At 34.8% G+C, this 25,674-nt stretch overlaps 1 protein-coding gene across 4 annotated transcripts in view; it reads right to left on the bottom strand.

Moving 5' to 3' along the window:
- Positions 1 to 10,928: 10,928 nt before the first annotated feature.
- Positions 10,929 to 25,674, bottom strand: part of FUT9 (fucosyltransferase 9) — a 188,515-nt gene continuing 173,769 nt past the window's right edge. For all 4 annotated transcript variants that reach the window (XM_074397689.1, XM_074397688.1, XM_010333775.2 and 1 more), the window contains one exon: positions 10,929 to 23,927. In XM_074397689.1, coding sequence (XP_074253790.1) covers positions 22,840 to 23,919 — 1,080 coding nt within the window. In that variant the 5' untranslated portion in view covers positions 23,920 to 23,927 and the 3' untranslated portion in view covers positions 10,929 to 22,839. The remainder of the gene's footprint in view (positions 23,928 to 25,674) is intronic.

Genomic DNA, 25,674 nt, shown 5'->3' on the forward strand with positions numbered 1-25,674 from the left:
ACTAGTTTCCACTGACTCTGTATCTCACTGCTTATTTCTCATTTCACAGACAAATGCTATAACTAAACTGAATTATCTCTTTTTCTTCTCCGTATTTTACCTTTTCTTTCTTTTCTTTTTTTTTTTTTTTCCTGGAATCTTGCTCTGTTGCCAGGCTGGAGTGCAGTGGCAAGATCTTGGCTCACTGCAATCTCCACCTTTCAGGTTCAAACGATTCCCCTGCCTCAGCCTCCCGAGTAGCTGGGACTACAGGTGCGCACCAGAGCGCTCAGCTAATTTTTGTATTTTTCAGTAGAGACGGGGTTTCACCGTGTTGGCCAGGATGGTCTTGATCTCTTGACTTTGTGATCCACCCTCCTCAGCTTCCCAAAGTGCTGGAATTACAGGCATGAGCCACTGCACCCGGCCCTGTATTTTACCTTTTCTATACATCACTTTCCTTACAAGTCACTTATTTCTTGTCTTAACACCTGCCTTGTCCATTCTGTCCAGTTTAGATGCCTTGTACTTTCTGTAATCTTTCCTAATCATCTCGTGTGCATTTCTCCCTGCTTTCAATGTGGTTACTCCCCTGACTGTATAAGTTAAATATATCAAGATATATCATGAAAGGTGTGAGGACAGAATTTATATTGTACTAATCTATTGTCTTCTAAAAACACAGGACAGTTCCCTGCTTTCAGTAGGGACTAAGTAAATGTTAGTTAAATGAGTTAATTGCTGTTTAGTGAGAGGAGAAACTGATTGTCTTTCCTAAACTTCTTCTAGAAAGAAACTGCTTCTTTAGATTCCGTTTTGGATTCATTATCAATTTATTATCCAAGAATTTAACTGAATTGTACCCTTCTTAATTTACTATTTCTGTGAACCACAAATTCATATAGCCTTATGTCCCGTATATGGACTAGTTAACATATTGCTTCCAGTTATTTGTCTGAAAAATGAGCTGCTTTCTTTCTTTACTCTTGACTTTTTGAATAATTTTAGGAGTTGGGTTGTTTGCACAAAATTTGATTTTGTCTGCCAATGTTGACATATTCATGAATTTTAGAATCTATGAGAAGAGAATTTCATAACTAATTAAAATTAAACCTGAAAATAAATATACTTAATTTTTGTTCAGTTTTTCTTATGACACATATTTTGTGTATTATTTTATTAACTCAGAAATAAAAGTAACTTATAGCCATATTTCCCATGGAATCATCTACTAGTGCCTTTCAGTAGTCCATAAAATGATTTTTAAAATGATTATATAAGTTTTGGAGACTTTATGGTATATCCTGCTCTGGGAAAGTCATAATTCACTGTAACATATTAAATGTCCTAAGAAATCTTACAACAAAATTAATCAATTACTTAATGAAATATTGGTTCAACCTCATTTAATCCAGTGTTTCCAAACAGTAGAGTTCAGTGGTTGAACTTTGAGATCCTGGAGCCAGATGACATGCTCTAACACTCCAGCTTTCCCACTTTATACCTGTGTAAAGTTGGATGAAGTTCCAAATTTTTTGGTTGGGAAAAATAGAGGTAATGCTAGAAATGTAGTGTTGTGAGGAGTAAATGAAATATTACTTATAAAGTACTTAGAACACAGCCTTGCCCTCTGAAAACCTTCAGTGTATATTTACTATTATAATCATTTGTATATGACCAGGATGTATTTCTTTATTCCAGAGAAAGAACTACTGGTATCACTGTGGTGTACAAACTTTGGGAGTACTGTTACAGAGATTTTGATCCAGTAGCCAATGAAAGGAAGCCTGCCCAGATAAACTACTTTCTGTCTCTGAATACTTACCTGGGGGAAAGATAACTGACCTAAGCAGGAAACAGTTAATGCCCGTATATGGCTGGAAGCAAGTTGTAAACTCAGGATTGCAGAGCTGAGTTTTCATTGCTCTCCATGTACACTGAGAAACAGAACAATTGTATGTTTAGAGAGAAGAATAAGGTGTGAAGATGAGAAAAAGTAAAGAAGCTAACACCCCTCACTCATGCACAACACAGATACCACAATAACACAAGAGCATGTGCAAATCCATACACACACACACACGCACATGCACACACAGACACACCAGCCCACACATCAAAACACACTGTGCAGACATCCACACTTGTTCACGTAATTCATACCCACACCTGTAGAGCACTGTGGATATTCATGCAGGCTTCGCTGTTCCAAGTCTAGAACTCTCAGAAGGCTTCCGTGTTCTAAGTCTAGAAGTCTCAGAAGGCCTGGCACCTTGAGTTCTTTAAGTCACTTAAGAATACTTTCACTAAGCCCCTTTTTGCTTATTTTAATTCATCTTGATTTATCTTATTAGCATTTTTTCAGCAATACCTCAATCACAAATTTTATTACAACAAAAGAACTTGGTAAAATCTCAAATTCTCATATTTCAAAAGTAGAGACCAATAAATCAATATCAACTTGAGATTTCTTATAACTGGGTTAAACAAATGGTTTTTAATTTAAAAAACTTATCTTTACCCCACAAGCACAGGCAACCAAAGCAAAAATGGGCAAATAGAATCACATTAAGTTAAAAGTTTCTGCACAGTAAATGAAACAATAAAGTGAAGGCACAATCCACAGAATGGGGGAAAATATTTACAAACTACCCATCTGACAAGGGATTAGAAACTAGAATATATAAGAAACTCAAACAACTCTGCAGGAAAAAATATGTATAAAAATGGGCAAAAGATTTGAATGGACATTTCTCAGAAGAAGACAGACTTATGTAAAGGTGCCATCAGAGAAATGCAAATCAAAACTACAATGAGATATCATTTCACCCCAGTTAAATGGCTTTTCTCCAAAAGACAGGCAATAACAAATGCTGATGAGAATATGGAGAAAAGGAAACCCTCATGCACTGTTGGTGGGAGTGTAATATAGTAACCACCATAGAGAACACTTCGGAGGTTCCTCAGAAAACTAAAAATAGAGCCACTCTATGATCCCTCTCCTAAGTATGTACCCCAAAGAAAGGAAATCAGTATACTGAAGAGATGCCTAATCCCATGTTTATTATAGCACTATTCACAATAGCCAAGATTTTTTTTTCTTCTTTCTTTTTTTTGAGACAGGGTCACATTCTGTCACCAAGGCTGGAGTGCTGTGGCATGAACACGTCTCACTGCAGCCTTGATCTCTCAAATCTATCCGCCCTCCTCAGCCTCTTGAGTAGCTGGGACTACAGGCATACACCACTATGCCTGGCTAACTTTTTTTTTTTTTTGAAGAGACGGAGTTTGGCATGTTGCCCAGGCTGGTCTCAAACTCCTGAGGGAGTGAGCCACCATGCCATATTTGGAAGCAACCTAAGCATTCATCAAGAGATGAATGGATAAAGAAAATGGGATACATATACACAATGAAGTACTATTCAACCGTAAGAAAGAATGAGATCCTGTTATTTGCAAAAACATGGTGGAACTGGAGATCATTATGTTAAACGAAATAAGCCAGGCACAGAAAGACAAACTTTGCATATTCTCACTTATTTGAGGGAGCTAAAAATTTGAACTCATGGAGATAGCGGAAGGATTGTTTTCAGAGGCTGGGAAGAGTGGGGGCAGAGCCTGAGGAGGGCACGTGGGGATGGTTAATGGGTACAAACTATAAAAAGAATAAGACCTAGTATTTGCTAGCACAACAGGGTGGCTATAGTAAAAATAATTTAATGATACATTTAAAAATAACTTAAAGAGTACAACTGGATTGTTTGTAACACAAATATAAACACCTGAGGTGATGTATACCCTGTTTACCTTGATGTGATTATTACACATTGCATGCCTGTATCAAAATATCTCACATATTCCATAAATACCTACACCTACTATGTAAAAATAGAAATTAAAAAATTTAAAAATCCTTTATTTAGAGGTTTAGATAGAAATATGATGCAATTATGTATCATGTTTAAAAGTTGTAAATCAGAAAATAGCTTTAGTCACAAAACTAGAGATAGTGTCAACAGAGATTATTAATGTGCTTGCTTAACCTACTTTAATGAAATGGTGATTTTTAAATTTTATCTTAAAATTTTATAAATAAACAATGATTTGACTCATAAGGACATAATTAGAAAGTTTTAACTGACTGATAAAAATTAAATAAGAGGATTCTGAGGTGAATTTTTTGAGTAAGAAAATTCACATGAAATCACATTTCCAGCCAAATGAAATATTTTGCCATCAAATTAAGTGACTGTAAATAAAACATCTCTTACGAAATTATCTAGACATGAATCCATAGTGATTAATTACAAAAATCTGTATAAAGTGTTCTGAATAATTCAGGTGAAATAAATGTTATAACATAAAATCAATGTCTACTCTTACTTTTAGGTAGAATAAAGATTTTCATCTGCATGTTTCCAGTTACTGAGTAACTATTGATGGTCTAGGGTGGCAATACTGGGGAATTTTAAGTTTCAGACTTATTGAAAATTATCTTATTGTGTCTTACTTCATTGGGAACTCTAAACAATGATTCTACAGTCTTGTAAGATGCCCAGTGAAAAGCATATTAACATTTGTATTTCTAGATCTGATGGAAGATATAACGTTTGCTCGTTGACCACTTTAGAAAGTAGACTTAAATGAGGCCAGGCATGGTCCTGAACTCCTGTAGTCCCAGCTGTTCATTAGGCTGAGGTGGGACTATCCCTTGAGCCCAGGTGTTCAAGGTCAGCCTGAGCAAAAGAGCAAGACCTCATCTATAATAAATGAATGAATGAATGAATAAATAAATAAATAGATTTGAATGACTACCTTACAAGCTACAAAATTCCTTACCATTTAAATGTGGATCCTCTCCAGCCTCTATTGCTTCCTGACTTTGTTTAATGACTGCTATTCTAACTGGCTTGAGATGGTATCTCATTGTGGTTTTGATTTGCATTTCTTTAATGACCAGTGATAATGAGTCTTTTAAATGTTTGTTGGCGATGTGAATGTCTTATTTTGAGAGGTGTCTATTCATATACTTTGCCTACCTTTTGATGGAGTTGTTTTCTTCTTGTAAATTTGTTTAACTTCCTTGTAGATTCTGGATATTAGCCCTTTGTCAAATGGATAGGTTGCAAAAATTTTCTCCCATTCTGTGGGTTGCCTTCTCACTCTGATGATAGTTTCTTTTGCTGTGCAGAAGCTAAATAGGAATGCTTTTACACTGTTTGTGGGAGTGTAAATTAGTTCAGCCGCTGTGGAAGACTATGTGGCAATTCCTCAAGGATCTAGAACCAGAAATACCATTTTATCCAGCAATACCTTTACTGGGTATGTCCCCAAAGGATTATAAATCATTCAAGACACATACACACATATGTATATTGTAGCACTATTTACAATAACAAAGACTTGGAACCAACCCAAATGCCCATCGATGATAGACTGAATAAAGAAAATGTGGCACATATATATCATGGAATACTATGCAGCCACAAAAAGAATGAGTTCATGTCCTTTGCAGGGACATGGATGAAACTGGAAACCATCATTCTCAGCAAATTAACACAGGAATAGAAAATCAGGGGAGGTGGGAAGAGATAGCATGGGGAGAAATGACAGATACAGGTGAGGGGACGGAAGGCAGCAAAGCACACTGCCATGTGTGTACCTATGCAACAATCTTGCATGTTCATCACATGTACCCCAAAACCTAAAATGCAATAAAAAAAAAAATAAAAAAAAATAAATAAATAAAAATAAATAAATAAAAAAATAACAAAAAATAAATAATAAAGCTTTTTTGAAAATAAAAAAAAAAAAAAAGAAAATCAAACACTGCATGTTCTCACTCATAAGTGGGAGTTGAACAATGAGAACACATAGAACGGGGAGGGGAGCATCATATAACGGTACCTGTTGGGGAGTGGAGGGAAAGGAGGGGGAGAACATTAGGAGAAATACGTAATGCATGCAGGGCTTTAAAACATAGATGATGGGTTGACGGGTGCAGCAAACCACCATGGCACATGTATACCTATGTAACAAACCTGCACATTCTGCACATGTATCCCAGAACTTAAAGTATAGTAAAAAGAAGAACAAAAAGGAACATTCTACAAAATAACTTGCCAATACTCTTCTAAATTATCAGTCATAAAAGACGGTTTGTGGAACTGTCTCAGAATGGAAGAAACTAAGAAGGCATGGCAACTAAATGCAGTGTGAACTTGGTTTAGATCCTGATCCCAACAAAGGCCATTTGTGGGGCAATTGGTAAAATTCAGGTTAAACCTATACATTAATGATATTGAATGAAGGTTTTGTTTCTGACCTTTATACTATGTTAACATTTGATAAGATGTTATCAGTTAAGGAAACTTGGATTGAGGGTATAGCAGAACCTTGCAAAAAATTTTAATTTTTAAAATAATTCTGAAGTCCTTATAAAATGAAAAGTTAAAACATTTTTTAAAATGTGGAACTGAGTTTCTTAAAGACAGAATTAAGAAATTAGCAACATCTTGTGTCATTTTAGTTCTAACCTGACACATGTGCACATTCACACATACACACAGACATGCACACAGAACAGATATAGTTTGATTTTATGTTCATAGTTCATTTTCACACTAAAACGATCATGGCTACTTTGATCCTAGTAAGGATCAAATGCTACTTTTTCCTATTCATGAAGTAAGGAAAACAGTTATCTTTTTTTTATTGTTTAGTCTGAGGCAATCATTTATTTTTATTTTTATTTATTTATTTATTTATTGAGGCAAAGTCTCACTCTGTCACCCAGGATGGAGTTCAGTGGCCCAATCTTAGCTCACTGCAACTTCCACTTCCCAGGTTCAAGTGATTCTTCTACCTCAGCCTCCCAAGTAGCTGGGATTACAGGTGCCTGTCACCACGCCAAGCTAATTTTTGTATTTTTAGTAGAGATGTGGTCTCACCATGTTGGCCTGGCTGATCTTGAACTCCTGATCTCAAATAATTCACTTGCCTTGGTCTTTCAAAGTGCTGGGATTACAGGCATGAGCCACTGTGCCTGGCCCGAGGTGATCTTTTAAAAACAGACATCCTAAAGTGTATTTAGCACAGAATATAAAACTTATATGTCAGTAGCATCTACATCTGCACTTGGTGAACCTTCTGTCAGATGAATGTGATCCCAGCCACTCCCTCTCCCCTACTTCTCTTCTTTCTGCCCTCTACTCCTACCTTTTGGGCCATGTTCTGTTACCCTTTTCTGCTACTGCATTTACATTTATGTGTGTGTGTGTGTGTGTGTGTGTGTGTGTGTGTGTGTATGTATGTATTTGTTTCTCTTTTCTATTTTATTTGTTGCCTGTTGCCCTAACTTGTGGAAATCACATTAATATTTACCATTGTAGAATAAACTTTGTTTTAGCACCTATAGCTTGGGTCTGCCTCTCTACTACCTGCCCTGCTTCATTTGGCAGAACTAATTCTAGGTCACAGTTTCTTCTATTTGTCCTGTTTCACTACACTGAACTAGACCATATTGGGAAGACATTTGAGCCTGGAGATGATTAGGTTGAGGACAAGGAGAAAGAAGTAAGATCAAAAACTTTGGCACTGGTGTAATTTGGAACATAGACTTAAGGGACAGCATTTGATGCAGTGTTCAGTCTGAGTGATCATTTGCAAACACGGTCAATTACGAAAGTAAATAACATGTACTGACAAATTTCATAAATGGCTAAATGACTATACTTTTTTTTTGTAATTCTAAATTCATAGACTCTTAAATTAGGATTTAGGCTTGATGTAATTGTGCTTTGAATAATGAAAATCCTGAGTTTTAGGTCTGCGTCTAGCTTTTGGGCATAATATTTAACACTTTGGCAGGATCTGGCAATCAGATGGACACTGAACCTTCAAGAATAATCTATTTGATCTTTTCTTAACAGATTGTATGTTGTAGGTATTCATGTCCTTGCTGGTTTTTAGTAATTGGACATATTTTCTTCCTGAATTATGACAACCTATCCATTGATTAAGGTATTCCAATTAAAAGAAATCCTTTTTACAATGTAATATAGAGTGAAAACAAAAGACAAAGCGGGCAAAACTTCATCATCCATCTGGAAAGGAGTTTCAGCTTCTCTCAAGCCAGTTCTATGCTCAAAAAAGTTTGTTGGACTGCTTAGAATATGAGAAATTCTGAGTTATCACTATTGTCATTCACATGTAATTCCCAAATCAGAGTCTGTTCTGTGTGGAATTTTTTGTTTCAGAGTACCTGACCACTGTGCATAGGCTATCAAAAATTTATATTCTTGTTTGTAGGAGGCATCCAGTCGTGTTCTAGGGCTCTTCTCTGTGATGAAAACCACCTTCTATCTAGAATAGACAGAATAGAGCAGTAATGTGAAGACATATATTTTGTTTTGTTTTGTTTGGTTTGGTTTTGGTTTTGGTTTTCAGACTGGGTCTTGCTCTATCACTAAGGCTGGAGTGCAGTGGTACAATAATCACAGCCCAGTGCAACCTCGAACTCCTGGACTCAAGCAATCTACCTGCTTCAACCTCCTGAGTAGTTAGTACTGGAGGTACATGCCAGCATGCTAGGTCTCAATATCTACATTTTTAACAACAAAAAATATGTTAGAAGACAGTGATTTAACAGTGACTGGGGGAACTGAAGAAAAGATGTATTGTGAAAATATTTGTGTTGCTTTTTAAAATAATAGCTAAGCTATTCATAAGTGCTTGTGGTGTCAGATAATGTTATAAATAATTTATATGCATTAACTCATTTAACATTTACAACAATTTTAAGTAAAGTGTCATTATTCCTGCTTTTTATAAAAGAAAATTAAGATGAAGAGAGGTGAAATAACCTCCCCAAAGCTGCACCACTGGAAGTGGAAATAACCTCCCTAAGGCCACACCACTGGACTCAGCCTCAGAACCCACACTTGGAGGCACCATATCACATGGTTTCTCTCAGCCAAAGAGAGACATTGTTCACTGAAACACACTGGAACTGGCCATGAGGGTGGATAAGATGTTATAATACTAGCTGACATTTTTTAATGATTTAGAGTTTGAAAAAGATGCATTTCATGGCTTTGCACACACCACACTCATAATTTTTCAGACTTTAAATCATGCAGCAGTATGAATCAAATCAAATTAACTCAATTCGAATCAACCAACCTAGTTAACATTTATCAGTTTGAGTGTCAAGCTCCCGATATTCTGACCTTTTCATTTTTAAATCACTAATGCCTTATCTAATGCTGTTCTTCTTCATGAACATACAATTAAAATGAGCCATATTTATTAAACATATCCTGTATCCCAGACTTGTTCATATCCTCATTGGAAGGTCTATTCACACATGTTCTCTGCTTGTCTGTTTTTTTTTTTTTTTTTTTTTTTTTTTTTTTTTTTTTTTTGAGATGGAGTTTCACTCTTGTTACCCAGGCTGGAGTGCAATGGCACCGTCTTGGCTCACCGCAACCTCTGCCTCCTGGGTTCAAGCGTTCTCCTGCCTCAGCCTCCCAAGTAGCTGGGACTACAGGAGTGTGCTATCATGCCCAGCTAATTTTTTGTATTTTTAGTAGAGACGAGGTTTCACCATGTTGACCAGGATGGTCTCGATCTCTTGACCTCGTGATCCACCCGCCTCGGCCTCTCAAAGTGCTGGGATTATAGGTGTGAGCCACCATGCCCAGCCTTCTCTCTGCTTGTTTAACTAAATTCTTCCTTTAAAGGGCTGTCTCACAACTCATTTCTTCCAGGATAATGCTAACAGCCTTACTTGCCTCTTGTTCCTTAAACACCTCTGAAATATCTTTTACATCTGAAATGTATTTTGTATGATACTGAATATGACCCTTGATTATAATCTTAAGGATGCTGAGAGTTCACTGGACAGAAAAGCTGTCTGAGCTCTTGGTGGTGTGAGAGGTATCACAGATGAGGAAACGGCATCGGGCAATACAAGGGAGCATAAAAGAGAAGCTTTAATAGAAGTCAAATGTTAAAGGACAGTACATGATCTGCTACCAAATAAATAATCCATTCTAAAAACTATGAGGAACCAATGAAAAATCGTGATAAGTGTGTGACTTTGGGGGAAAACTACTGGTGAATCAACACTCTAAGCTGAATTCGCTCTGTATCACCTTTCCTTTGTTTTTCCATTGGTGACAGTGTTGAGCGTAGATTTTTGAGACTTTAAGAAGTTATTGCTTTGCTTCAGGTAAGAAATATTGAAGGCCCCATTGACTGCATAAAGCCATGTAATGGACCAGGAGAAAAATGACATATTTAAGAGAAATTTCATAGTCAATTCAATGTGGGGAAAAGGAAAAAGAATTAAGGATAATTCTAAGTTTTTGACTTAGGCAACATAATTTATAATAGTGCCCTTGAGTGAATAAAAGTTTATAGGGAATTAGGTGTTTCCATCCCTTTATAGTGGGCTATCCCTGTCAATGGATCTGTGGGAAGTTAGATGACAGTAGAAAAACAAAGGAAAAACACTTGGGATCTTAGCACATTGGTAATTGTTGATTCTATAGGCCCGAATATAAACAATCAAAAGAGCATGTAAAATGGAAGATAATTTAGAAAGCAAGGTGAGACATTTCCAAAGCTAAGATCAAGATAGAATGGAGAAGGTTGGATAGATTTCCCTATTCCCCGTGCATACAAGCCCAAATCATTATCAGATCTAATTGCAGCCCTGAATCCATTAAAGCAATGCAAGAGTGAGGAAACAAAGTAATGTAGAACATTTTGTATATTAACACTGACTCTCCCTTTTGATGCAATATTTGTAAAGAGTGTATAATCTGGATAATGTATTTATGTAGTTTTAAAATTTTAATTCAACATATATAGAATCTAGATTTGCATCTCAGTAAAAATGAATCTTCTCAAGTGAATAATTTTGAATGTAAGAATTATAAATAACCAGTACTAGCTAGTATACATTTAGGTTGAAGTCTTTTATTTTAAATATTCACATTACAGGAATTCATTAGGTCAGAATAGAACATCATTATTTACACATTCAAGGAATAACTCCAGTGCTAAATCAGTGAGATACTTACACTGAATTTAGGAAATATGACCGAAGAAAGAGTTTCTTCTTACACATACAGGCTCAAATCCTTTATACATTTATTTCTGTCTTGGAATATTAGCACATATTGCTGAAGTAACTATTAATTGCTGAACAAAATTTCACAAAATTACAGCAATCACACCATATATTTATAAGCCTAGAAAGACATCCATGTGCAGGAATCCATGTTGTGACAGCATTTTTTGAGGGAAGAAAATTTCAAATGACATCTCCAGTTTAATTTGTGGAAAACATGAGTTCTCCAAATAGCCGAATATACAGATTTCCTCTGGCATCTTGCCTTTCATGGCTTATTAAAATATTTGCTTAGCTGCCTTAATGTGTTATATTATTTACAGTTTCAATCAATGAAGGAAACAATGTGGTAGCAAACTAAGTGCCCAGATCAATGTCAGCTGAATGTCCCACACATACAATATCTTGGTTGGTAAAGTAGGCCTCTACAGTGCTAGGACTGGCTACTCCTCGTTTGAATTAATCCTTTTCTCCCAGGATGCAGCAAGACTCAGAATCCTTTACTCCCAGGATGCAGCAAGACTCAGCTGCATGATTTTCACTTGGAATAACAGCTAGAATCAATTTTTCTTATCATTATACTAACTTCATTGAAGCTGTTAAATTGAACTGGAAGGAACCAATCTTCAGTAAATAAATAAATAAATAAATAAATGTATAAATAGGATTCCCATCATTTTAATAACATAGCAATGAAATTACCTTCCAACAGTGTAAATGCTTATAATAGTGTTTTAAGTCACTAAGAGCTATGTTCTAGCCTTAATATGTTACTATGAATGATTAATGTCATGGGAGGAGGAATGATTGATTTACACATATTACCTGTTTGGAGTTAAGCCCTTTCAAAAGCACAAGTGTGTTTTCTGAATAAAAGAGAAAAACTAAACAAAACAAACCCTTCATTAAATGTAGTAATTTTTGTTATTTGCAAAGACGACTGTAAATGATCTGCATTATAACGTCACCTCTGCAGCCAATATTCATATTTTTATACATTTTTTATTACTTAAGTTGTCAAGTAAAAGGCTAGGCCTGCTTTTTCTTCCCCTAGTGATTATAGCGGTTGACTGTCAAGACTGCCTTGCTGTTCTACGTTATTGCCCAATTTAGTGTTGTGCAGACCTGACCTCAGGTGACTGGCAGTAGTACTGATTTTGGCAGTGTATAAAAAGATATACCATTCTCAGTTTTAGAAAAAGCTGCCAGAATATTATGTTCATAGAATGAAACTGGTTAAGATGATATTTTCACATCTTCATGCTTTATAATACTAAGTTGCTATACAGTAAATTGTATCACTTGCCAACAAATAATTTGTTGTATTTATTGCCAACAATAACTCCAAAAATAAACTTTTGGGAGCAAATTTACCACAATATGCTGCAAAGTTAGAAAAAAAGAAATGCAGCATTGTTTATTGGCTCATTAGCACTAAGAATAATATTTTCACTTTACCAAATGTTGAAAAAGGATTTTTGAAAGGACGTGAATCGTGCATACAGATTGAGACAGAGCCTGTGTATGAATGGCAGTGTAGATGTCCCCCAAAGCTGCATGATTCACCAATTGCATGCATTTTTTCACCTAATATAAACATAACCTTAATATAGTCATATAATTTCTAACACATCTATTTCAAACATGCATTAGCTACTAAAATAAGATTTTAAAGAAAAGCTGATGCTTGATATAAAATAATCATGTTTTTTTTTCAAGTGTGGAAAAATACTCTACAAAAAAATAAGTAGAAAAATGATTTCTGATCAATGTGTGATTTTATCTATAAAAATCCAAATGACTAATTAGTGTGCTTAAAGTAACCCTATTGGGTCTGCATCGCAATAATACATACACAGAAATTTAATAGCAATAAACAACTATTAGCACTATGCAATTAAATTCTTATCAGAAAGAACAGGAACCTATAAACTGTACATTTGGCATTAAGTTTCAGGGTATTTTTAAAAGTTTGATTAAATATGACAATACAATAGTGCAAAATTACATTACATTAATAAAACATACAATTACTGTCCAAATAGTTTATGGATTACCGACCCTTACAATTCACATATTGGCTAGAATTGGCACATTTTGTTTCAGTGTAACAGTTTTGACCTTCCTTGAGTGTAAGTCATCTCAAAGTTATACTTGAACTACACACAAAAGATATTGGCATATGGGTGTCTATATGTGCATTCGTGAGGGAATGAGACAAAGAGAAAGCATGTAAAGTCCTCACGCTTCATTTGCAGAACTTCATTGCAGTTTTTTTGCTTCAGCAACCTTTTAATCAGAATTCCTAATAAAATTACATGTTAACTTCTTCCCCACCCCTTGTAGAGTAGTGACATGGCTACATGGAAAGGAGGAGTAAGAAAAGAAGAAAAAAATCTACAAGAATATATGGCAACTTGTACACTGTGCCAGGCTAATTAAATTAGAATTTCTAACCAATTCATTAAGATTTATTAAAAGCTTCTCAGGTACTTCTAATGTATAGTCTTCAGGTATTTCTAACGTATAGTCCATCACACTCCTTTTACAGATGATTAAAAAAAAAAAATCTGTGGCCCAGAAATGTCAGTGAATTATACAGCAGATTGTGAAAACTGGAACTTGGGCTTTGATCCTTAGTTTACTACTCCTTTTTTTGTTTCTCATTGACACTTTTCTCCTTTTTGCTTTGTGAACTTGAATCTAGATACAGACTTGTTAGCTCTTTACTTTGTTCATTTAAAAATCTCTTCTCTACATTCATGTTGTTTTGGAATCAGAATAAGACACATTATTATAATGAAGATGTTTAATCTCAGCAACTGCATTCAAGTAATTTTCTGCAAGCACACATCACTTCCTACCTTCATCTCATACATTATTTACCTCTTAGGAATTTTATAACAATGCTATTCTTTATATTATCACAATTACTCCCTTAACCTTAATTCCTACCAAACCCAATCTTTTTTTTAAGCACATGAATGTATATTGTTTTGAAAGCTGCCATAATGATGATAGCTCTGAAGATTTGCATTTTTATTTAAAGATAAAAAGCCATCATTATTTCCACAACTTTCTTCCCCATCTCCATTTCCAATGACAGGTAGCCTGTTAGACTTCCAGAGCAAGAACTTTCATTGATTTGAATGTAGAGCATCTACAAGCTGAAAATTCTTCTTTTCCCTTCTAAGTAAAATCTTCTCAAATATGATAGTCTGTGTCCTTTGATTATTTTTAAATCATATATGAAATATTCAAGATAGATTATCTTTTATCTAAAAAGTAGACTACTTCCAGTTTTATATAGACAATCAGATAATCATCATTTATTTAAGGACTCTTGAGGAAGAAAACCAGTAAATGAAAAGCCTGATCTCATTACAGTCCTTGGAGACATGTATTCCACCCTAGATGAGCTCATATCCTCTGGCAATCTCACCTTGGAGGGGATGGCATTTTTAGGATTATCTCATTTGAGGAACTGAAGGTGGCTAATGAGGCCAGTCTGAGACTAGAGATGTGATATTGTCACTCTGGCCCATATTTCTCACATCATGAGTAGTAGTCCTGGATTGTTAATTTAGTCTTTGGATACTGCTTCTGCAGAGACTGCCTTTCTATTTCCTGAATCCTCATTAATCAAAATGGAATGCAGCCATGTATAGCGTAGAATGTTAGGACGTTAGCATAACTTTTTGTAGAAATGGCCCTTAAAGTTTTCAGATAAAACCTATATTTGTTTTCTACAATAAAATTCCAGCAAGCTAAAAATTAACTTACTTTACATGCACAACTAATTCAAAATTATTTTTGGTTGCCAGAGAACTCAGAAAAACAAATCAGTTGTTGAAGTTTTCTAATGTTACTGACATAGCAGACATTTCTAATGCTCTTTAAAGGAACACAGAAACTACTTAAAATACTATTTTGAATATCATTCTCTTTTCACATATGAAAATATAAATTTTCTTTCTGCCTACTTTTCTGTTCTAACACAATACAGCTCTAAAATTGTACACATGAACAATTGAGATTATTCATGTCAAAATTATTTATTATGCAATTAAGGTAGCCTTAATCACAATCTGGCTAATAATTATTTTCTTTCTGTAGCACTAGACAAATATTCCTGTTTTTTGAATTTATACCCTTATATTTTAAAAGTAACTTTCAGCTTTTTAAAAAATTAGTTTTAGGAAAAGTAGATGGAGACTTCCTAACAAATCATTAACTAGTCCTGTGTCAAAACTAGTTGATCAGCTGAAGTGATGGATTAAGTCAAACTGTTAAATATTCATAGGCCTTTTTCTTTACCAGGAAATGATCTCTGAGAACCTTCTTGCTATTCTATTCTGTGAAATGAGCTATACCAACTGGTAACAAACTAAATTGACTGTTAATTTATTGATTGCTCATAACAGGGAGAGAAAATTAGGCCTACTTGAGTTTCAATTATTTTAAGAAATAGTATGTTTGTTTAGCAATGCAAACAATGCCTGTTCACCACCACTGCCAGCTCCTCACAATCCTTTCATTACAGGAAACTGAATGTATGCTTCTACACTGTATTTATTTGTTTCCCTTTTGCTGAATGTTGCTCCTTCAGCTTGTATAAAATTTCAACGATTCTTACAAGCAGCCAGTTTAACATCCTTGGAGTTTTAGAATTAAAATTGTGAAAATAGTCCTGGATTCCTCACAATTAACTTTTATAAAAATAAAAGATAATTGAAAACGTATATAGTCACTTGAATATAATTTCTCAGAAGTATGCTGACTCTACAGGTGCTAAATCTGAGCGTAAAAGAAATTGAGTAGCTTGCATATAGCTAGTGAATGGCAGGGCTTGGATTCAATTCTAAATCTGTAGTTGTCAAAATTTCATATGCTATACAACTTCTTGCCATATCTCAGTTGCAAATTACCTTTCTATCTATCAGGCAAGGAGACTTTGGAACCCAAGAAAGTAGTCTCCTAAACACATATAATAGTAAAGCAGAAAACAGAAGCATATATCCTAGCAATCGTCGAGACCAGTCTTTCCTGTTGCAAATATAAACATGGAGTTAGAAACTAGAAAGAGAATGAGAGACTTTTTTTTTCAAGATATGTAATCTTTTATTTTCCTGATAGATCCTCTAGGCCAAGAACTGATGGTTTCCTGAGGTATGTCCACATTAATATTACCTGTGGAGCCTTTACACCTGTTAGACTTCTGGGTTTTACCTCAAACTAAATAGATCAGCTCTCTGGAGGTGGAGATTGGACATCTGCAATTTTAAAGCCTCTCCAGATTGTTCTAATGTGCGTTCAGCTTCGTGAACTACTATAAGCAACTTGCAAATGAAAGAATGTCTGGAGACTATAAATAACCTGCCCCAAATCACAAGACTGGTGAATTCATGCCCATATGTGAAATAATTAGGCAAAGAAAATGCCTTGGATCTTGAGGTAGAATACTTTCCCGATGTATTTAAGAAGATACCAGGTGAACTAATGAATGGTTATACCTCATAAGTAATAGAATACTTTCCATCTAAACAGGTGGGATGTAAACCTCAAAACTAACAGGACATCAGAACCATCAAGGGAGGTTTTTAAAATAAAGATTCCTGGTCCCATCTCACACCGGGAGACTCAGAAGCTGTGTATTATGTATTATTAACAGTCTTTCAAGTGATTTTTATGAAGATGATCTAGGAAGTTTCAAAGACATATGCCTGTTTGAGAATGCTAGTTTAGGACAGGATGGTTCACCAACTAGAATAGAAAGAGAATAATTTTGGAAATGTATTAAAAGCATGCACCTTTTTTGGGTGGCAGGAAGGGAGCATGGATTATTTGAAGAAATTCTAATTGCATAGATCAGAGCCCAGAAATCGGTATTGTTAACCCTTGTGATGCTAGGTCAGCTGACCTCGGAAGCATGCTTTAAGTAAAACTGACAGAAAGCAACTGGTGTTGGAGACGTTATTTTTAAATAAATTTTTTTTTTTTTTTTTTTTTTTTTGAGACGGAGTTTCGCTCTTGTTACCCAGGCTGGAGTGCAATGGCGCGATCTCGGCTCACCGCAACCTCCGCCTCCTGGGTTCAGGCAATTCTCCTGCCTCAGCCTCCTGAGTAGCTGGGATTACAGGCACGCACCACCATGCCCAGCTAATTTTTTGTATTTTTAGTAGAGACGGGGTTTCACCATGTTGATCAGGATGGTCTGATCTCTCGACCTCGTGATCCACCCGCCTCGGCCTCCCAAAGTGCTGGAATTACAGGCTTGAGCCACCGCGCCCGGCCTAAATAAAATATTTTTAAAGCAAATCAAATGCATGAACATATGTTAACTATGAGTTTAAAAATAACTAAACGTTCTAATTAAACTCAATCTAGCTTACTTAAAATTATGTTATTTTATTGTTAGTTGGGGATTACCTTAGGTATTCCCAGTTACTTCTTATTTTTTGCATCAATAAATATCTTTAGATTTTTGTAATATAATAAGAATTTGAATAGAACAGAAACTCTTAAATATTTCAAAATAATGCCCAAAATATGATTGATTTTTCTGCAGGCAATTAAAGTGTCAATGTGTAGTGAGTTCAAAAGACATAGATAACTAAGGGGAGGGAGGAAATACAGGAGGAATGTCAGTTAATTGAGCACTTTCTATATTCCAAGCTCTGGATTCTTTCCACATGTTATTTAAAGTAATCAGTTTCATACTTGAAATATCTACACAGATAAATGAGAAGAAAATCTGTAATATTCTAAAAAATTATTTTGAGACGGTCATTGAAATTCGATTTGCAATTTCATGTGTATATTAATTTTGATCTTAGATCAGAGTAATAGTGCTAGAAGGAACCTTACAAGGAAGGTCCAGAGAGGTTAAGTGACCTTCTCAATATTAGTTTGCGGAACTAATAACCTAGGGTAACACTCATATTTCTGGTTTGGCAGGCTATCTCTTACTTAAGTTCTGCTGTTTTATAAAATACATATGAATATGGATTCAATATGAATTACTAAAAGGAGGAACACTTTGAATAGTAGTGAAGCATGTCCATTTGCAAAATGTTACAAAATCTCTAGATGAGAGACATCCAGAAAAAAAATCACCTTAATTGACTGATTGAAATACCATGGAATGAAGTTAGGAGGGAAAGAATATTTTCCTCCATGTGGTTTGGTAAGAAGTATCTGCCCTTCACAGTGCTTGCACTTTATACTCTTCTTAAATACTAATTTTCTTTTCTATTAGAAACAGTTGATACGTTATTAATATTTGGGTAGTTGTTAACATAATCCAAATCCTTTCTAATCTTTCTGGCAATGTGACTTTTGGGACTTTACTATGTGGTAAGATAGGAAGGAGTTAAAATGCCTTCCTTCTGCATCCAGGCAACAAACTGACTAATAAAATAAATATAAAATATCATCTCCAATTGGTACCAATAAACACTGTCACTACACTTAAAAAATATTTTACACAACCACTAATGACATTCATTTATTTATTCAACTGGTATTTGACATGATCCTCCTGTACATTAGACACTGTGCTTATTCTTTAGATTCTGATGTTTGTTATTTTTAACAGCTTGATAGTAATTGTTAAGAAGTTTCCCCAAATGAGATCAGAGTTCAAGGGAACTCAAAGACTTGGTCAAACACAAAGTCATAAGATAAGAACCTAAAAATTGTGGTAACTTTAGTTGATGCAAAAAAAAAAAAAAAAATTTCTAGGTGATTACCTTGAGACTCATGGAATCTAGTTTAAAAATAGGCTGACAAAAAATATCAGAGGCATAGTTTCCTATTCTTTTCATATTTAACCTCCAATTGGAGGCAATAATTTAAAGGCTCAGCAAATAATTCCTAAATATTCTGTTGTTTTACACATCAAATGCTCCAAGTTTTCTAAGCTCCTCACAATAAAAACATTTCTGCACAATCTAAGGTTATTAGGAGTTTTACAGTAAATATAAAAATTTTAAGCATATATTTGTTTCCCACTAAGAAGATTTTTTTCAGTTTCCACTTCATATAATGATATACGGCTGTCATAATATATAAGACTGTCCTGATTCTCATGTCTTTCTTCTTCAGGGTGTAATTCTATGTATGTGGACAATTCAGTATATATTCTTACTAGTAAGGCCCATGATGATTAATATTTATATATTCTTACTAATGTCTATAATAATAAATATTTAAATATTTAGAGTATTGAAGGTAATAGCTTTTTGATATTTTGAAATAAAACATTTTCAATGGTCTGTTCTCTTTTTGTATCCACAGTTTGATTCCAGGCATAATTATTTGTTTTTATAATCAATAGCAAACCAATTTTGTTGAATCAATATATCTTTTCCATGAGTTCCTTACAAAGAATTGCAATCCACAGGATTAAAGGAGTGACTGAGAACCGTACACTTTCTTGAGGGCTGTATTTCACTTAAATGTAGTGATAGACGATTTCCTTCTGCTAAACTCAACTCCTAAAATATTTAAACCAGAATGAATGCTAACAAGTTTGATGTTTTATTCATTGAATACCTTCAAAAGTCAAAGATGTACCTTTCTATAGGCCCTAAATAATACCAATAAGATGTTCACATTAATAAAAATTGACACACAATTCCATATAGAGTGGGAATGTGATTGAAAACAGTGGAATTAAGAGAGATAGGACCCTTAAATCATAGTCTTAACCATTGTCATCAGCTGTGGTATGTCTGCATGCGTGTTTGTGTGTGTATGTGTGAATATGTGTCTTGATCTCTGGATCTAGTTAACTCATAAATAGAAAGAAAAGTAATTATAATTTCTATAATATCGTAATTATAAACCACAAAATTATAATTCCTTCTAGCGCTAAAACTCACAGATCAATGGACCCTGAGCCGGAGGTTTCCACTAAGTCATTTAATTCTTGCACTTCAAATTTGGGCAGTCTTCTGGGATTTAGTAATGAGGTTTAAAGTCACTTAGTAGCACTGCCTTGACCTGGGTCATATTATCAGTGTATGATTATAGTCACAGTCCAACAAAGAGCCTAAATTTGTAGTCAACAATAGAGACACTGCCTTTCGTTCTTTCAGTTCTTTCAAATCGTGAACAACCACTAGAGCCAAGGCAAATTGAAATGATATTGAATGCTTTTCTGCCTTCAAAAAAAAGCAGGTGGGCCAGACACCTTGGCTCACACCTGCAATCCCAGCATTTTGGGAGGCTGAGGCAGGTGGATCACTTGAGGTCTGGAGTTCAAGAGCAGCCTGGCCAACATGGTGAAACCCATCTCCACTAAAAATACAAAAAATTAGCCAGTCATGGTGGTACACACCTGTAATCCCAGCTACTCGGGAGGCTGATGAAGACAATCACTTAAAGCTGGGAGGCCAAGGTTGCAGTGAGCCAAGATTGCGCCACTGCACTCCAGCCTGGGCGACAGAGCAAGACTTCATCACACACACACACAAAAGAAGCAGGCGCTTTCTAAACGTGTAGCAGTGTATCCTCTTTAGATCCCTATACTTTTTATAGGGCAAAAAATTTGACAAAGTAAATGTAAATGTATGAATTTGACTGTCTTATCAATTAATTAAATATGGATGGAGATCTTTACTTATCGAGGAGGACATCCAGATAAAAATATTATTTCTTAATGTATTGTGGTTAGAAACAATAATATGGAGAGAATAATATCTTGGGTCAAAAGAGTTGACAAAATGTGCAGCTCAGAAACATGTCAAATAGCTAAGCAACTGGAGAAATTTGCTACTTTTCTTCCCCATTAAATCAGCATTGACCCATATAAACTTCATTGAAAGTAGCACATGTATATAAACAGTTTCAGTCTGAACTGAAAGGAACTTTCGTATGTCTGTCCACTTAATTGTAAATTCATTTTAGGTAGTGATAGTACCTTGTTCAACTTATCTCTGTGGGTGTTTAAGGCAGTGTCTGACACTGCATTCAATCTTGGCTTAAGAAATATACCTGAGAATCAAACAATCCTCTATCAATTTCAGGAATATTCCTCTGTTCAAACATTTCTGGTGCTAGGGTGAGCTTGTTCTCTCACAAGATAGTCTGGATAGCTGGACATACATCCTTTTTACTGAATTCTATTTGAGTTTAGCTGACGCCAACATGTAATAGGACTACTGGAATAAGTCACAAATAGACCCAAATGAATGTTGTCAGAACATTCTACTTTTTTGATGGAATTTTGGCCTGAATGGAATAAAGACACTAAGTATCTATTTTGAGGAATATTTTCCTTGAAGAAGGCTTAGTGTCCCATCTTTTTTTCACCTACTGTTTCTGCTTATATCCAGCTCTCCCCTTCTCTAGCCTTATGGAAGAGAATGCTGAAGGCAGCTGCAAATTCAAGAATATAACCTTCAAAATTTTAATGTAATGGTAGGTTTATTTGGCGCTGTAAAGCCGTGAACACCATGGTCCTATGTGCTATGTATGAATAAGTACCAAAATGGAATATAAAAAACATCCCCAATTAGTACTTCTAAAGTAGAACTGTCACTTCCTTGAAACAAACACTTTCCTATGAATTTAATGGCATTTATTTATTCATTCAACAAATATGCATTGAGATCCTACTCTATGTTAATACTGTGTGTTTTCTCTATATCCCCACTTTATTATATTTAACATATTATGTTTAACACCTTGATGATAATTGTATTTAGGCTCTCTTAAATGATAGAACTCAAATCAAATTATAGGGTTTATCATTATGAGCCAAATCTTATATCCATATAATAAAATAAGACCATTTTAAATATTAGGGCTTCAGAAAAAAAATCTTAAGTTGATAAGTAATTAAACACTGCTCATAAATGACACCATTTAGAATTATATTTATAGATATCATTTTTCTTTGTTACATGAGAAAATTATTTGTTTTATTATGACAATAAATGTTATCAGTAGCAGAAAGAGAACTCCTTTAGATTTGCTAAAGTATTAATGGGATTACTTCCCAGGTGCTGAAAATCACAACAAATTGGATATTTTAAAATACTTGAGTAACATAACTTAAGATCATGAGAATAAGTAGCTGTAAATCAGCTTAATGAAAATAAGTGAGAAGTCTAATGGCTTCCTAAACAGAACAGTTCTGCTTCATATCTTTCTTATTCACTCCATGAATAATTCCACCTTCACAAATGTGGTAAATAGGTAAAAAATGGATCAAATAGAGATAGTTTACACTTTGTTCGACCTTGGAGTCAAAGAGATTAGAATTCAATTGCAATATATTATTCCTTTGTTATAGTATGCAAACTTGGAAGTAGACATTATAATACTTAGTGAAAAATTTTCATACTTTAAGATGTGCACTTTCACTTCCCAAATAGATTAAACAGCTGATCAGTGTAGAAACAATAATTAAATCACAAGCTTACATATGGAAAACTATAAAAATGTGAAAAAACAATGTTTACAAATGATAATGAAGAATAAATTACTCTCCAATGCACATAATTAGGTATATACAGGATAATTTAAAAGCAAATGGAATGATTGCTCATGCTGAGCTTTTAAAAATCTCCACCAAAATATACATGTTACCCAAGAGAGGGTAATAAAAATAAATTGTGACACAAAAGTAGGATGTTGTATCTCTTCTAATCCTCAATACTTGGATGATATCTCATCAAAAGATTTATCAAGTATGCAAGTGATGCAAGATTTTAATTCCAAAACCATTTCTCTAAATTACCAACAGACTTATATTCTTGATGTCTTTTCACATGATCGCAAGCCAAGCATGCATGTGATTCCCAAAATCGTGGAAGATTTACAGTGAAATCCTTCCTCCAGTTAAAGTAACTAAGGTATAACTTATTGTTTTTGTCGACTTCCTTCAGATACTTTGCTAGCTCACTGGGAGAGTTATAATCTTCCACATGAATGAATGAATCTGCTGGAATATAATTCTCATAGTTTTCCCTAGATGGTCCCAGAACAACAGGTACAGAGCCAGCCAGAAAAGCATTGTACAGCTTTTCCGTGATGTAATCCTTGTGGATTGAATTTTCAAAGGAAAGATAAAATTTACAAGTAGATATGGTAGGAATCAAATTTTTATCATTGACATATTCTCCAAATGCTTGCCCATAAGTATGGATTTCAATACTTTTGCTTAGCTCATTGTAATACTTGACCCTGGCATGCTCAGGGTTCCAGTTACTCACAACCCAGCACACCAACTTCTCTTTGCTTGGCACTTCAAACACGAAGGGATTTGTGCTCACCGTCAAGAAGCCGTAAGGCACTTGGATATCTGAGTCGCGGCGGTAAGTCAGAGTCAGGTTAAACAAGTGCTCAATGCCACTCTTTTGGGGAGTATGAGTTGGTGATTCCAAATTCATCCAAATCCATTTCTGGAAGGGTGGCCTAGCTTGCTGAGGTAAATTTGTCAGATCCCAACTGATGTCTCGGTGATGGATCAGAACTGCGTGAGATTTGTTGTACAGTGAGCGGTCTGTTGTGAGATGGCATCCTTGGATGTTGAACATTGCTTGGCAGGATGTAAGGTCAAAGGTCTGCCCAAATGGCCACACCCACACCAGAATAGTAGTTTCATTAAAATAATCAGTTTTGGTGGAGAAGAAGTTTTTCATTTTCAGCACAGAGCTGGCTGATTCCATCGGACTGAAGATCCAGCTGTTGGTAGGCTTGATGTAAATGAGAAGACATGCCATGAAACAGCCCAGGATAATGCAGACAATTAAAAATGGGCGAAGAATTCCTTTGGATGTTGATGTCATAATTTTTTCTATGAGACAGAGAAAGACAGAAGAGTAAATAGGGGCAGGAATGAAGAGATAATAATAAACATATTTGAGATATATTTAAAATCATAAATATGACATAAACAGGTGATAATCAACTGCATTTTCCTTTTCAGTGTTATCAAACCATTGAGAGAAACACAACTTTCCTCAAAGCCAAGAAACTGCTTTCAACAGAAAGTTTCCCCAAAACTTCAAACCAAGTAACGTTTTTTTTCAATGATATCCTTACTCGTTCTATTTTTATTTGCTTGTAGAAAAGTGGCACAATCCAAAGCCATGACTAAAATTTGCATATTTTTTCTTAAAATTTTCTTTGTTTACTTTTAATAATTTGTTAGTACATCCAATATCTACCAAGATGTAATAATCAAATGTTCTATTTGGATTCAAACAACATTCTCATGTAGCATAGGGGCTTTAAAAAAGTTTTTCTTTATATTAAGATGATATTTATATTCTAAAAATAAACACAAATGAATTCCCAAAAAAGGGCTATATTTAATGAAGAACAATTTTGATCTCATGAATTTTAGCAGATTGTGGCTAAAAAGATGAGTCAAGTCTTCTTATTTTTTTAAGTGTCTTCGAGTTTTTTTCTTCTTTGGCATTCATGCCTCTTTATGGCTATGAACACAAAAATATATTTGCAAAAAATGTTTCTTGATAAAATTCTCACTGATCCTTTGAAATTCATATTGTTTCTCTTACAAAAATAATACGACCTATCAATTTCAGACTTATTAACACATTTTGAAATTGTGATAGAAACTAGTATAGAAACATTAGATGTTTCCTTCTCAAAAAGGGGAGAAATTGTCCTCCATTTAGTTGCCAAAATTTATGTGAACATTAAAAAACACATTCTTTTGCTATGTAGTTTTTCTTAAAGCATATGATACTCTCTGAGTAACAAAGCTTGACTGTAAGTCCAAAGATTTTCAACATTGCATTCTAGAGCACTCTCAGAACTACATTATTGGAAACAAAGATTGCAGTTTGCTGTTAAAGTTAGCTTGAATTGTACAGTCAATAATAAACTGAAAACAAATGTATATATTAAATATATCTAGGTAAGAAAGAAAAATGTTAAGGTAAGGACTAGAAATTTGAAATGAATAATAATGTTACAAGCTTTGAACATACAGAAACTTTATGCAAGAATAATGAAGAAAAATTAAATTCAAATTTAATATCAAAAATAGCAAATATTTTTTATTTAGCATAGATAAAAATTGAAATAACTATTTGGAGTAATTTTATGTTGAAAAATTTGAAATATGACTAAATAAATGGTTGTATTTTTGCACAAATACAGAAATACCAATGTTGGTAAAAGAAAATCATATTCTGATTCAACAGATAACTGTTAAAGAAATGGAATTAGGCCGGGCGCGGTGGCTCACGCCTGTAATCCCAGCACTTTGGGAGGCCGAGGCGGGTGGATCACAAGGTCGAGAGATCGAGACCATCCTGGTCAACATGGTGAAACCCCGTCTCTACTAAAAATACAAAAAATTAGCTGGGCATGGTGGTGCAAGCCTGTAATCCCAGCTACTCAGGAGGCTGAGGCAGGAGAATTGTCTGAATCTAGGAGGCGGAGGTTGCGGTGAGCCGAGATCGCGCCATTGCACTCCAGCCTGGGTAACAAGAGCGAAACTCCGTCTCAAAAAAAAAAAAAAAAAAAAAAGAAATGGAATTAATAACAACAACTAAAAACAAATATGAGGT

Source organism: Saimiri boliviensis, chromosome 4, assembly GCF_048565385.1.
Source record: "Saimiri boliviensis isolate mSaiBol1 chromosome 4, mSaiBol1.pri, whole genome shotgun sequence".
NCBI classification, from domain to species: Eukaryota; Metazoa; Chordata; class Mammalia; order Primates; family Cebidae; genus Saimiri; species Saimiri boliviensis.